This window comes from Diabrotica undecimpunctata, chromosome 4, assembly GCF_040954645.1.
Source record: "Diabrotica undecimpunctata isolate CICGRU chromosome 4, icDiaUnde3, whole genome shotgun sequence".
NCBI classification, from domain to species: domain Eukaryota; kingdom Metazoa; phylum Arthropoda; class Insecta; order Coleoptera; family Chrysomelidae; genus Diabrotica; species Diabrotica undecimpunctata.
The window spans coordinates 30,413,924-30,429,751 of record NC_092806.1 but is presented as its reverse complement, the minus strand read 5'-3'; the positions used below and the strand labels follow the sequence as shown (position 1 = coordinate 30,429,751).

Genomic DNA, 15,828 nt, shown 5'->3' with positions numbered 1-15,828 from the left:
AATCGAAAACTTTAAGATTAAAAAAACGGAAGATCAGGGAGGAAGCATAAATTCTAGTCTTCACGATAGACCTCTCACAAATCATTATATAATCACAGATATCAGTAGAGAACATGGACTTGATCTCAATACTTCTAAACATTTTCTAAAGATTCTTTAAAAAATACGTATCTTAAGAATTTCATAGGTGGCTCGTATGACTATTGTTGAGGTCCTACGTAGAATGGGCAATGAATACGAGATTATTAACATTATCAAAGAGCGCGCGCAAATTAAAATACCTACTTTCTTAAGACAGTTTATAGCTTTCTGTAACATTCCTTATAAGAGAAAGTTATATAATAAAAAAATTATGAATATTAATATTTGCAGACTTTTAGAAATTATTTGCCTCAGTTGAGACAACATCTCTTCTAAACTATTCACCGCTTTGAGAGTGCTATGAGAAACAAGAATTGGAAAAATATTGGAGTCAAGATAAATGGGGAGCTTCTGAACAACTTGAGGTTTGTAGACGAAATAGTCCTTATTACAAAGCGAGTAGATCATGCATGCCAACTTCTTCAAGACTCTGAAAGCTATTGTGATTAAGCTGGCCTTACAATTAAGTTTTCTAAAACATAATACATGGCCAACCTTATACTGGCCAAAAACATTTTAACGTATGGCACGCAAATTAAGCAAGTGTATACCTATAAGTATCTGGGTCACGAGATTAATTTAGTAAGAGACAACCAAACAACCGAGTTAAACAGGAGAATATGATTAACATGGTCATCTTACGGAAAACTAAGGGAAGTCTTTAGATCAGATATTCCCATGTGCTTAAAAAGAAATCTCTTTGATTGGTGTGTGCTTCCGGTTCAAACGTATAAAGCAGAAACCCTGATTCTTGCCAGAATCTTGATAGTAACTGATACACTACAAGTGGCACATAGAGCAATGGAGAGGTTAATGTTTAATATATCCCTCAGAGTCAGAGTTTACGAGGGATACAATAAACATTGTTATGGAGAAATTTGTTAGGAGAAAAACTGGTATTTTGGACGCAGTTACAAAAAGTTAAAATGGTACTGGGCATGCCATGTTGCCAAAGTCAAAGATAGAAGATGGTTTAAAAAAATTCTAGAATGAGGACCTAGACACGATGCAAGATGATCGGATTACATCAAGGGTATCCAACACAACTAGATTTAAATTGCTCAAGACTGGAACCAATGAAATTATCTACAGGAGACCTCTGTTTAGCAAATGGCTCAAAACGGATAATGATGACGATAATTATGTAATATACCGCAATAATGTACACTATGAAATCTATAATGTACGTTTTTTTTAGTTTTAAGCATCTCTGATTATTTGTTTTTGTTACATTTTTATGTTCAGTTATTGTTTATTGTTATTGCTATATTTCCTGTAAATAAGAGTTGGAAATACAGGCACTATGATTAAATATTAAATCATGATTTTTATTTTTCCACTTTTAGTGCTATCAAAATATAAACACTTTTTAGTTTTTTGCAAGAACGTAGAAAAATATTATATAGTGAATATTATATAAAATAACTGGACATTACCTGTCTACTTTGAAACTAAAATAGCATCCCTCGTATACATACATTGACTATAATTGTATTTGTGCTTTATAGTTCCAGCTGTGCTATATGTCTATTCAATATCTTTGTAGTTTTGTACTCTAAAATAACCCTTATACTAGACTGATATTGTTTCTTATCTAGCCAACGTATATGAAAGACAAAAATCAATCAAGCAACAAGGCAAACTTTACTAATATCTGATATTCCCTTGTCTTGGAAAATATAAAACACACTCACCACATAATGTGACAACTTCGTGGGGTCAACAACAATACGGTGTCCATAACAAGTGGGTCCCTTTTCATCGTCCTTGTCTCCCGCCGCATTTTCATCAAGATGGCTTTTGTCCACAAACCAATCCGGAGTGGCGTTTGATTCTTTCCTAGAAAATCTTCGGAATCGGATGGCCGCCTGAAGTGTCGAGGCAATTTGTCCTAACCGATTTCGAACAGTTGAAAGTAAACGATTTTGTTGAGAATTATCCTGCAAACAAAATAGGTACAAATTGAATGATGTTTTACGACGAAAACAATAAAACTAAAATAAATGTAAAGGTCACAAAGAACACTGATTTGATAAGTAATATGCTGAAATGACTGATTTAATTTGATTTAACTTTTATAAATACTTTATTACTAAAGACACTATCTTAGGGGACAGGATACTTTAGATGTCATGACCCCCACTCTCTAGTGGTTTGTTTAAAAATCTATGACTTTTAAATTCTTATAAAATATATATTTAATTAAAAATTATTAGTTCAGCAATGAAGAGCATGTTTGCAATAGGAATAATAAACTTGTAAGTATACATGGACAGCTCGTACAGTAATATATATATTTTTAGTAGTCAACAATTATTGATCTTCGTTTGAGTGTCTTGTCCGTTCGGAGGTTGGCAATCATAATGGCTATTTTTTATTTTTGAACTGGCTGGTCTAAACAAATCAATAGATCTACATTCATACAACTCACGTAGATTCTTCAACCAAGAATTCTGCCTCTAACCAATAGATCTTCTTCCTTAAATTTTTCCCTGTGGTTTTCCCAAAAAATGTCATATTTTGGTCCCCTCATCACGTAGCCTAGGTATTTCGGTTTTCTTATTTATATAGTGGTGATCAGTTCTGTTTCTTTACAAATCGTAATCATAATCTTTCGTCTAATCCAGCAGATTTAATTCTTGTATTTCCTGCATTTCACCAGTTTATATTGAAATGAGAGGTTTAAATCTTTATATGTAGGTATATTTAAAAAACGTTTAGAAGGGCTACATCAAAATAACAAACGTTTTCGGAATAATAATTCCATCATCAGGTTAAAAGCAGGTTAACATGCCTGAGCCACCAAAATATTAGGGTAAAAACCCTTTACAAAAATTAAAGTTACCAAAAAATGTACATGTTGTTGTTAAAAATTAATGATGTTTAATATTTTATTAGATTTAACTTCAGGCAATATATAACCATGCCTCACGTGAGTACCAGCGTCCGGAGGGTAGACCTCTTCAAACAGACTTCAGCTGGTAACTGATTCTTAGTGATTAGAATCCTAATCTTTAAAAACTATGTCCTAATATTTTAATTTTAAGTTTGGGCACATATGAGGCCTTTGAAATATGCATAAAAACGCTGAATTTAAATATCACATTACAATTTTTTTAACTGAGGTTGTGTAGTATTAAAAAACGTATAAACTTGTATAATCTAAATAAAAGGAGTTTTAAATGTTTTAGATCGTTTGTAATGTGAAAGTTTAAATTCAGCATTTTTCCCAGGTTTTAAAGATTGGGCTTTAACAACGAAAATTCTATAGTGACCGGTCAATGGAAGTGACAGATTCCATGGAGCTCATGAGAATAATAAAAATGGCAAAAATTGTTTTTTATCAGTTTTTTATTAGTTTTAGGCGCCATTTGTTCTTTGGTCTCTTAATTTCTCAATTATCATTTTATCAAATAATTTTTATACAGAATAATATATATATATATATATATATATATATATATATATATATATATATATATATATATATATATATATATATATATATATATATATATTTACGTAAGGTACAGGTTATTTATGACATTGAAAAAATAATATGTGACTAAATTTAGCTATAACAGTAATAAAAATTGTCCCCCAAAATGAACAGAACATTCTTTCTGCTCTTTTGTAGTTTAAAAACGTGAATTGCTATGACTTAATGTTGTCTTAGAGGAACTATTAGAAGTAAACAAATATTTTATCGAACGTTTCGTTTTTTTTTTGCGTGACCACACTTTAAATGAAGTGGGTAATGACGAATGATCAATAACATTTATTGGTAATTATGCCTCGATATGTAAAATTTTATTACAGTGATAATTTAATAGATCATAAAGACATAAGGAATTATATTTGCTGGCATTGTATGAATGCTAATATTATGACGTACCTATTAAGAGAATTTATGTTTGTATCAAGAAAAGTAGATTATATTGATTTAAAAATCTCAATATATTGGTGCATTATGGACTATATATACCAATAGACCAAAGAAATTAGTAAATAAAAAACATTTTTCGTGACACTCTTTGACACAGATACCTACAATTTTGATAAATTTGGTGATAGCAATATGTAGCAAACAAAATATGCAAAAGATTAGACGTAATTTTTTACTTATAAACAATATATAAACAATGTAAGATCGCTCTTTGATTTTAAATACTAAAGGTGAAGACCTGTAAATTATATGAAAAAGTGACACAATTTTACTGTTAAAGCATAGAAAATTCGTTACAATGAGAGTTTGTAAAGTTATTTTTTTTAATTTGTTTCTTAATTATTGCAAAAATAGTTTAAAAAATCGATTGTTATTCCACAGTTATTGCAAAATTGAAATTGTTTATTCCAGAAAGCTTTTATCTACAATGTCATTATGCCTAAATTATTAGGTCTACATTGATTCTGAAAGCACCAAACTGAAGAGAAGGGGTTATTTTATCAAATTAAATTATGTAACGATTAAAAAATTTATGTTAAATATTGTAAAATAGGTTTGTGGTTTAAAGTATATAAACATTTAAAATAAAGTAATTTTTTTTTGTTCGAAATGTTGGAATTTTACACGAATTAAAAAAATTAAATACAATGTCCTATGACCCTTAGAACCCAAGTTAGTCCTGTTTTTATTTAAAAAATTTTACTGTATCATAAACTGAATTTATACCTTCAAATTTATAAAAGTCGCAATATCTCCGGTTCTAATCAACCAAAATTTATTGTTTTTTTTTATTTGAAGTTTCTTGTGGTATATAGATTGTGGTAAACGTGTGAATTGTATATTGAATCAAGTAATTTGTTAAAACAATTAAAAATAAATATTTATTTTGCAAAATTTTACTTTTTACTTATTATTATTAGTAGAAAAACAACTAAAATGATAGGTAATTTACAAATTTATGTATTAAAGTTATAAATAATATCTTTTAAGCAAAAATTTTACAAAAAATTAATTTTTTAATTGAGAATCAAATCTATACATGTCAATTTTTCTTGAATTATGCTTATTATTTCTACAATTACTTTTTTTGACTGAAAAACATTACAGATATATTTTAAACAGATTAAATGTTATAAACTTTGTATAATTATGAATAAGTATAGTAAAATTTTTATTGATAACTGTACAAAGTTTATAACAATTAATTTGATTAAAATTTATAGCATAATTCCAGAAAAATTAAAACGTATAGATTTAATACTCAAATAAAAAATTAATTATTTATATCACATCAAAAATATTTAAGTTGCTTATTGCAATTATATGCAATTTATAAAATTTTCTAATAATAATAAGAAAATTGTAAACTTTTGAAATAAATATTTATTTTAAAATGTTTAAACAAATTACTCGGTTAAATAAACAATTACCAATTAAACTAAATCCACTTTTATGATATATGCTATAATGTATCACAAATTACAAATAAGCATCAATTTTCGTTAATTAGAACCGGAATTATTGCGACTTTTATAAATTTCAAGTTAGGAATTCGATTTTAAACTCTTTATCTTTGGCACATCATGGACAGCTCATTTTTTAAAGGAATTGTTAAAAAAACATGTTTTGTGAAAAGTTTTAATCTTTCAAATGGTGCTTTTTACATTTCGTAATGTTTATAAACACAGCACCGTCGAATTTTTAAAAATAATGATCCAGTCGGAGATCTAAAGCTCATAGGACATTATATTATTTATTTAAAATTCGTGGAAAAGTGCATTTCAAATAAAAATAAATAAACTTCCTAGATGTTGATGCATCTGAGTTATTTTAAATATTTATTAGCTTAAAATCACAGTACTTTTGTAAAGCTATTTCACAATATTTAGCATAAACTTTTTAATTGTTAAATTGTCTTTCTCTTAAATTTGGTTTCTTCAGAATTCATAAAGACCTAATAATTTACGCACAATAACGTTGTAGATAAAAGCTTTCAAGGATAAACAATTTTAATATTGTAATAATTATTAAGTGAAACTTCTTGAAATTTTTGTAGCTAAATACATGTGATATTATCCCTATTATCACGCGAAATTACAGTTTTTTGTGCATTTTTAAAAAAGTTATTATTTATTTTTAAAAAAATGACTTTTGAAGCTATTTTTACAATAATTCAGGACCTGAATTTTGGATACGGAGGTCATTTTGGACACGGAGGAGCCGACCATCATTATTGGAGACCTGAACGCGAGATCGCCAGCAGGTTCGACATAACCAAACATCGTAACGGGAGACTGTTGTGTAGATATATTGAAGAAAAACCGAACACCATAGTATTACGGCCCATATAATCTACATGTTTCCACAGTGAAGACAAACTTCTCACAGATTTAGACATAGCAATTTTACCAAACATAGGTCAACAAAACGAAACAGTCAATTAACGGGGGAGGCTCAATACACAACCCAATTGTATTGACTCTGGAAGCAGTAGAAACAGACTACAAGCAACCATACAAGAAAAATGAACAAGTTGGCCAAACTATAAAAGAATAGTGTGCGAAACGGGCGGAGCAATACCAGCTATAAATAAAAAAGAAGAACTAGAAGATTATGTCGTTAAAATAGAGAGAACAATACAAAATGCTGCCAGCACTAAGGAAGAAGCAACACCCACAACAAAAGAAAGATTCAGCGAAATCAGCAAAGTGCTGAAACAACTGATAAAATAAAAAAACAGAAAAAAAAGAAGAGCCAACAGAACAAGAAACCAAGAATGTAAAATAATTGCTAACCAACTGAACAGGAAGTAAAAAAGTAATTAGAAGAACACAGGAGCGAAAACTGGGACAATTATATCCAGCAGCTAGACCCAAACAAATTCACGTTCTAAATGCTATCTAAAGTATTAAGAGAAGACAAAAAACCTATTCCACCCCTACATAGAGAAAATGCCATAGCGGAAATAATAAAAAACATGTTTGAAAGAGGATTTTTCAAGAACTATCATCCTGATGAAGATTTAGACTTCACAAAAGAAGTAGAAAGAAGATATAGGAATCTAAAAAAAAGAAAGGGTAACATAGGTATTACTGATCAAGTGTACCAACACCAAGAAAACCACAGGACCGGACAACATTACGAACAGAGCTCTGAAAAACCTATCAGCAAAGACAATAATATACCTAATAAATATAATCAACAATATCCTAATACTAAGATACTTTCCTGACAGATGGAAGGAAGCTTACGTAATAATGTTCAAAAAACCAGGCAAAAAATGGCACATTTCCACAAAACTATCGATCAATAAGCTTATTACCAACTATAAGCAAAATCCTAGAGCGGGTCATACTAACTAGACTGCAAAAAGAATCAGAAGCAATCGGAACAATACCGGAAGCACAGTTTAGATTTCGATCCGAACATCATGTGAACTTCAGGTTCTAAGACTAACAGAATATGTCACGAAAGGGTTTAATGAAAACAAATATACCGCAGCAGCCTTTCTAGATGTCAGTAAAGCTTTCGATAGAGTATGGCACGAAGGCCTGCTATATAAAATAAACCAATATGGTTATAGCGTGGCGATGACATGTCTTCTGTCATCATACCTAGCCGACAGAAGGTTTAGAGTTCGGATAGGGCCAATGCTGTCCAAAGTCGGGACTATGAAAACTGGTGTGCCACAGGGGCGGTGCTGTCACCATACCTATACACCATATATACAGACACACCATCTGAACCCAGCTCGATGTTAAGCCTGTACGCCGATGATACAGCGATAGCTGCTAGCAGTATTAATCCAGATCTAGCTACAATACACCTGCAAATAGCACTCAACGAACTTGAGGCATAATGTGTGTAGTGGAAAATAGCTGTCAACCCTGACAAAATACAGGTCGTCATGTACCAAAAAAGAAAAGACAGACCAAATAGGGTACTATCTCTATTCGATACCCCAATCGAATGGTCAAATTAAGCCAAATCGTAGAGCATAACGTTTCTGAAAAGCTGACCTTCACAGAGCACGTAAAACAAACGGTCAACAAATCTAAAGCACTCAGGAGTTATCTATAGTTACTCATAATTCAAAAGATTTTAAACTGAGATTTTAAACTAAGGTTTAAAACAAAGATTAGGATGGCAAACTGCATAATTTTGCCAACCCTAACATACGCTTCAGCAGCATGGGGACATACGTATAACATCAACAGAAAAAGATACAGACCGTCCAGAACTTCATGCTCAGAGAGGCTCTAAATATTTCTAAGTATGTCCCATTAAGGTACGTATTTAGGGATTCACAAAAAAAGAGAATCCTGAGAACGATGGACGACTGAGCACACAAGATATTCAACAACCCTAGGAACCACCCGAGAAGATTATTTAGAGAGTTGGCAGACTATGACGAAAACGCAAAGACGATACATAGACGGCCCAGGCAACAGCTAGCACAATATAGAGATAACCCAGAAGATTAATAAAGAATTAGATAGCCATGCGATAGTCTAACGCACGCAGTAACAGAAAAACTCCCTAAATTACCTTATTTGGCTGTATACTCCTAGGAGTGCACACCCCACCCATTGCTACTTTCTTTCAGTACATTATTATTTCATCCTAACCTTTACTAACAACCCTCTGTTACAGCAGTTATGCTAACGACGCAACCACATCAAGTGCATTCTGAGGAGGCACAAAAGCATCGAGATCACGTGCGACAAGCGTGAGCTGGGTGTCCAGACCTTTTGGGCACTGAGCCGGCAAGGAAAACAAAATTTATTTTGCCGATTCGGCGGCTTAGTGAACGAGCACACAAAAATTCGGGCATTTGTCCAAAACACACTTTTGGGACACAAGTCCAAAGTCAAGTCGAATAATAAATTTAATCAGTCATAGGGAGAAAATTTCGTCTAACTACCTCTAAAATTAGGTGGCCTAACCACATAAATTAAAACAGAGGATGTCCTATTACCCAAAGTAACGCTTAGTACAAAAGCCTCCCCATTTGTTATGTCCTGCGATTGGGAGCGGTGGCGATGAGTAGTATAGTATATATATATATATATATATATATATATATATATATATATATATATATATATATATATATATATATATATATATATATATATATATATATATATATAGATATAGAGAGAGAGAGAGAGAGATAAGAGATAAGAATAGAGGTGAGATGAGTAGATCATAGAGCTGCAGCATTCAATGATAGAGAATACATTGGCTGTTGGGACAAACAACATTATAATCGTGTCAAATAGTAAATACTTTAAGATTCTATTTACATATATTTCAATAAACATAACATAAACATGTTAAGTACGTAGCTTGTATTTCGAATTTTAGCAACAATGTCATAGAATAAAAAGAAAAATAAACTATGATACACACAACAATGCACTATTTACTTTGATAAGAAATGTGAAAAATATACTATTAAAAATGGATGGGCCCAAGAAATCAAGAGAAGAAGAGAAAGAAATATAAAAGTTATTTCAAAATTCATTGTAAAATACAATATCATACCAAACACATTCAATTAATATTGACTAACGTTTAATGAATGGATTTTGGCGATTTAAATTCTTATAATTTCACTTTATTTCATGAACAAAAAACTTTTAAATCTTGAATTATAATAAAAAGTTATAGTATCACATAGTCACTAGTATTTATTAAACATGGCACAAAACATATTTCAATTAACGACGAACGAAATGGTCCACTCTATATTCGTACATACCCTATAGCCATAGCCATCTACAGGTGTTATATTTAACTTAACAGTCACCATCTCAACTATCATCAGCACGTGGCATCATAATTCCGAACGCAACACGGTCAATTTCAACGAACAAATGAAGAGCGCCAGCAGATTCATCACTGACAAACGAACGACAATTCTTCGACCATGATGGCGAGCAATCAACTGATCGTGTTTAATCGAATATGATACTGCGAATAGAGTTGAGTCGATAATGACAACAATTATAAGGATACTAGTGACAAATCGATCCTTTCATGGACCATTAATTTAACATTTTAAGATTAATAATGAACTATTACAACTGACGTTAAATAACGAATATACATATAAACAGATATATAAATATATATATATATATATATATATATATATATATATATATATATATATATATATATATATATATATATATATATATATATATATATATATATATTAATATTATACTGTGAGAGGTTAAAGACTTACCCCCGCTGTCAACTCGATTATTTTAAAGATACAACAATTTATGAATTTGTTTCAGGCGGTCACGTGGCACTTTTTTTTGAAAATCTATCAAAATCTGATTTCAAAAACATATTACACTAATTCTTTTTCTTACTGCGCCGTCTCCTTTCGAAGGTTGGCGATCCAAATGGCAATTGTAGCTTCGGAAACTGATGCACGAAAGATTTCTGTGGATGAGTGGTCAAACCATCTCCTCAGGTCTTTCAGCCACGAGTTCTGGCGTCTTCCAACTGGTCTTTTGCCCTGCACTTTACGTTCCAATATGATTTGGAGTAATTCAAATCTTTCACCTCTCAACATATGACCCACGTATTGTATTTGTCTCTCTTTGATTATGCTTCTTATATATTTCTTTTTGTTTATTCATGCGACGAAATTCCTCACCATTGGTAACTTTTTGTATCCATGTAATTCTCAGCATTACACTAATAATTTTTGTTTATTTATTAACTGCTTAAGGGGTCGTTCAAATATTACACAATTAAGGGAATAGGTCGTATAAAACGTTACGGTGTGTTACAAGGGAGGAAGGGGGGTTCCAACAACTGGTTACGTAACATTGCTTTTTTTGCTTGCATTGTTTTAGGGGAATCTCTCGATTGTATTGTACAACATTGTTATTTTGTTTGCTTTCAGGGAATTCTTTGATTGTTTTGTACGTCCTTTTTATTTTGTTGTCGTTATCCTTAAGACACACCAACACGTTGCTCTAGTCAATCTTGTGAAATTGAATTCATACTGTAATGTCATCAAAAGTTAAAAACAACGTGAAAATTGAACACTACGATGCTTAGGCGAAATGTAGAAAGCCTAAAGATAACTTGCACGATCCAACAGAACCTAATCTGACATGGTATAGTACTCACATCCGTAAATCGCAATATTTCTTGCAAGGGATTAAACCCGCGTATGAATGCGTCTGTTGCTGCTCGAGGAGTGCATTGAAATCTGTCTTTCCAGATTTCCTGCAGCCAGTCTTTCCAATCCTTCAAATCTTAAGTAAGCTCGTGGTGCCTAGTCAGTTAGATAATGAATTATGCTAGTTTTCACCACTTCTTATGAGGTTGTCCGTAGATCTATCACCTCCACTGAAGGGGATCTATGAGGAGTAGTAACTCCAATTAAGGAGTTTATTTTTAATACTTACTTTTTTCTTTCACTTTTATCATCAAAAATTTGGTAGCTGTATCAGTAGAATTACGACACACCCTGGAGAAGATATTAGATCCAATCACAACTCTTTAGTCCCTGATGCAAGAGTTAGACTAAAACGAATAGAGAAAAAACATCAGCCAAAAAATTTGACTATTTCAGATGTAAACAAAATTAAAATAGATAATGATGTAAACAATTACATGAAAGAAATGGGAACATCCAAAAATGATGATAAAACATAATAGAAGAACATAGTGAGACTAATAGATAGACATTTTTGAAATAAAACAAGAAAAGCGAGTTTATGTTTATGAAATATAAGTTTTATCTATCAGCTAATTGTCATATTTTAGTTTCTTTTAAATAAAATTTACTCTTGATAATTCATTAATAATTCAGAAAAGTAGTTTTATTTCAACATTTGACAGTTTGTACATCTTTTCTGTCATTTGGTACATAACCATAGTTTAAAAGTCTGTTTTATTAGAAAGTTCAATGTAAAATTTGTTGATAACCATAGTTCTAATTCTGTTTTGTTAGAAGGTGCAATTTAATGTAAGGTTTGTTGATAAATTTAAATATTTTAATTTGTAATAACTGTTTATATGAAACAAATTATTTATTTTAAAAAGATATTTATCTTTGACATTTTTTAGGACAGAAAAACTTTATTTTCCAAGCAGCAAGAGGATTCTTTTAAACGGCGTCCTAATATTAAGTAGTTTAGGAATCTGCTTATGTAGCTTTGCCCAGGACATCTCTGTAAGTATTTTTTGATTTCTTTTTTGTAGTTAGTTATCCCAGTTCTCCCCAAATAAAAGAATCCTTATCCACGATTCAGCTCTCCAACCAAAACACGAGTAGCCGTTCGCAAACGTTTCGATTTATTTGCTTACCCGATCTCCAAGTCAAGTTTGTTCAGTCCCCCCTTTCAACCCCCAATAAACAAATTATAATTGCTTGGTAAACATTTTAAACACTAATTAAATTAAAATGTTGGGTTATTATTATTGAAATTTATTGTAAGTGGATTAAACAGCTTTTAGAATAAGATATTAAATTTTTATTTAAAGATGTATTTTAAAATAGGATTTTTTTTTACTATTTTATTAGTTAATAAATAAGCAAACATTTTTAGTGTAATTTACTTTTGGAATCAGATTTTAATTACCTTTTATATGAAGTATCATTACCTCCATTAATATTAAAAGAATAATGACATACGCGACAGAAACACGACCTGATACAGAGAGGGCAAAAAGGATGTTACAAACAGCAGTGATGAAAATACTTAAAAAAATTGATGGTAAATCACTATGGGATAGAGCTACAAGTACATATATATGACGTAGATGCAAAGTGGAGAACATCAAGAACTGGGTAAGAAATAGAAGAGTAGAATGGGACGATTATACAATCCAAATGACAACAAATAGAGTAGTAAAGACGGCAAGAGACGGTACCCCAATAGGAAGAAGATCAGTAGGAAGACCACGAAAACGTTGGAACGACAACTTATTGGAGGCATATTGAAAAACAGACATAGTTATGTCTACATAAAAAAAGTAAAAGAAAAAGAAGAAGAAGAAACCATTTGATAGCTCTTATATATATATAAGGGATGCGTTTTATCGCCACTTTTGTTAAACTTATATTGTGAATAAATTTTTAAAAACATGCTCAATATTATTAAAGCGGGAGTTACCATTAACGGAAAATTAATTAACAAAACATGATATGCAGATGACACTGTGATTATTGCGACGAGCATAGAAGACCTACAGCAATAATTTAAAACTTAAGTATGAATAGTGCTGAGATGGGAATTACTATAAACGTTAAAAAAGCGAAATATATGCTAATTACAAAACTGATAACAAAATATATACCACTTATTGACAATAAATGGTAACGTAATAGAACAAGTAAAAAAATATCAGTACTTGGGAACTTTGATCAATGAAACCAATGATTATACTGCAGAAATAATAGATCATACTGTTGAAGACTAATTTAAATACTTTGGAAAAAATGCAAATATTATATTCTATTATAGTCAAACTCGATTATTATTTTAAAATTCTTAAATCGAGTTTGTTAGGGGCAGACAATAACGGAATTGTTATGTCAAATTAATCAAAATATTTTATAGAATTTTATTAAAGTTTACGGTTTAAAATCATAATTCGTTTATGAAGTTCTTCTACGAACTCATTTTCTGTGTATTGTACAAAATGAACATAGATAGAACTTCTACGAACTCATTTTCTGTGTATTGTACAAAATGAACATAGATATTAAACAATATAAATTATGTTATGAATATAAATTATTTGGTGTTTGTTGGCAAACTCTCTATTCATTTCTATTAAAATGCTTTGTTTAATATATGGTGGAACTCCTTTTAACAGTTAGCAGAAATTTTGAAAATCCCAAATGTTTACGATCAGTAGTTAAGTGACTGAAAAAATACGGACCGCTATATTAGGGAGTCTTGTAACTATCTAACGTAACGTATCTCCCTATATGTAAAGAACTAACGTATCGAAGAAAATAAACGTTAAATTGAGAGTTAAAGTTCTGCACGCAACGTAACTATTTTGTTGCCCTCATCGAATTAGTGATAAACTAATAAGTTGTTAGTGCCAGTCTTGTCCTTGTCACTTAACCCTATTTTTGATATTCAAAATAAATAACAAATATTTTTTTGAACAATTTTTAATTTTTTAGATGGACGCGTGCGTTTGGACGCTATACGGACGCTTTAATTTAGGTACCATGTCTGATATACTATATATTAAATGTAAAAATCTTTTTCACTTTTGGATTAAATTCCACCTTTCTGGATCGTCGTAAGGGTTCTGGCCTACGACTTCCTTCAACAAGAACAAATCATCTTCATTGTTGAAGTGAAGTCGTTTTCTACCGCTTTCCATTATTTATAAAAATCAAAACAAATATACTTAACAACAAATGTGAAAAAACACGTGCCACGTGTGCTGATGAAATGTGGATGTTGATATTTTGGTAAAAGGGTAAGATCCCCATGTGCATTCGGTTACTTTCGACTCGAGAACGTAACGTACCAGCCCGTTACGTTAGGTAATACATATCTAGATACGTTAGTTCAACCATTAATGCGCATGCTTATATGTCAAAATGATACGTTACGTATACGTATTTGCTTGCAAAAAAACTCTCTATTGTCTCTACTCTCTGAATAAGCATATACCAGCTCTACAAAATATGATGATCTATTGCGTGAAACAAATATATTTTTGGTATTATGGTAGTGAAAATAAGGAACTAATACCTGCGTTTGAGCGTGGAATTATACATGCTCAGAAAATTAGAGTCATCTTTTCTAATACTCTTTTTTCTAACCCAAAAAGACTAAACAATGGTCTTTCGTATTTATGTTTTCCTACTTTAGTATTAATATTTGTTTAAAATTATGGACAACCTGTACTGACTTAAGCCAGTTTCGCAATTCGCAGGCAATAATTCAATTGCTGGATATTGGATTTAAATAAATATAGCACGATGAAATTGTTATCTTTATCAATAAAAAATTTATATATTACACTACTTTTTTTATTTTATATGCATATTTGTAATCTACTAATAAACAGTGTATTTAGTAATTAGTAAATGCGATAACAATATTGATTTAATTTGGGTTCCTTCCAGCGAGGGTTCTCTATTTTCACATATGTAACCAGGTCTTCTGGTCAAGTTCTCTTCAGTCTTCGTTCCTCCATTGGTGACTGATATAATTCGCTGATAATTTGGCTGTGGTGCATTGAATTAATAATTTTGGTCTTGCTGACGTGAAGTGATATGACATCTTTTACGGTTGGTGCTCCTAAGTCATTGTGGATGGTTGCATTGCTCACATATCAAGGAGCGTTAGCTATCTATCATATGCAGTGTTTTTAATTGGAAGCTCTGCAAAATTTTAGTGTTTGAAGGCTTGCTAAAGCCCCAGAGCTCTACGCTGTAAGTCCATATTGGCTTTAGTATATTGACAGTATTTTGTTCTCCAATGACGTTGTGACTTTCTGCCAAGTAAGAAATTCATTTATATTGAGCTGAGATTTTTTGGCGTTAATGTGTTGCTGCCAGGTGAGCTTTCGATCCAAATGAAACTAAGATATTTCACAACGTCTGTTACAGGAATAGGGGCATTGTTTAGACCAACTTGTGGATAAGTGCGTCTTCTTGTTGTAAATGTGATATATGCTGATTTTTCGTTATTGACTTTAATTTTTCCGTTTTGTCAACCAAT

General features: G+C 31.2%; 1 protein-coding gene across 9 annotated transcripts in view; it reads right to left on the bottom strand.

The window, feature by feature from the left end:
- Positions 1-15,828, bottom strand: part of CngA (Cyclic nucleotide-gated ion channel subunit A) — a 277,163-nt gene that overhangs the window by 220,773 nt on the left and 40,562 nt on the right. For 8 of the 9 annotated variants that reach the window (XM_072529249.1, XM_072529253.1, XM_072529254.1 and 5 more), the window contains exon 4: positions 1,836-2,081. In XM_072529249.1, coding sequence (XP_072385350.1) covers positions 1,836-2,081 — 246 coding nt within the window. Of the gene's footprint in view, positions 1-1,835; positions 2,082-9,854; positions 10,069-15,828 lie in introns of those variants that run through there. The other variant, XM_072529258.1, reaches the window with a different exon arrangement.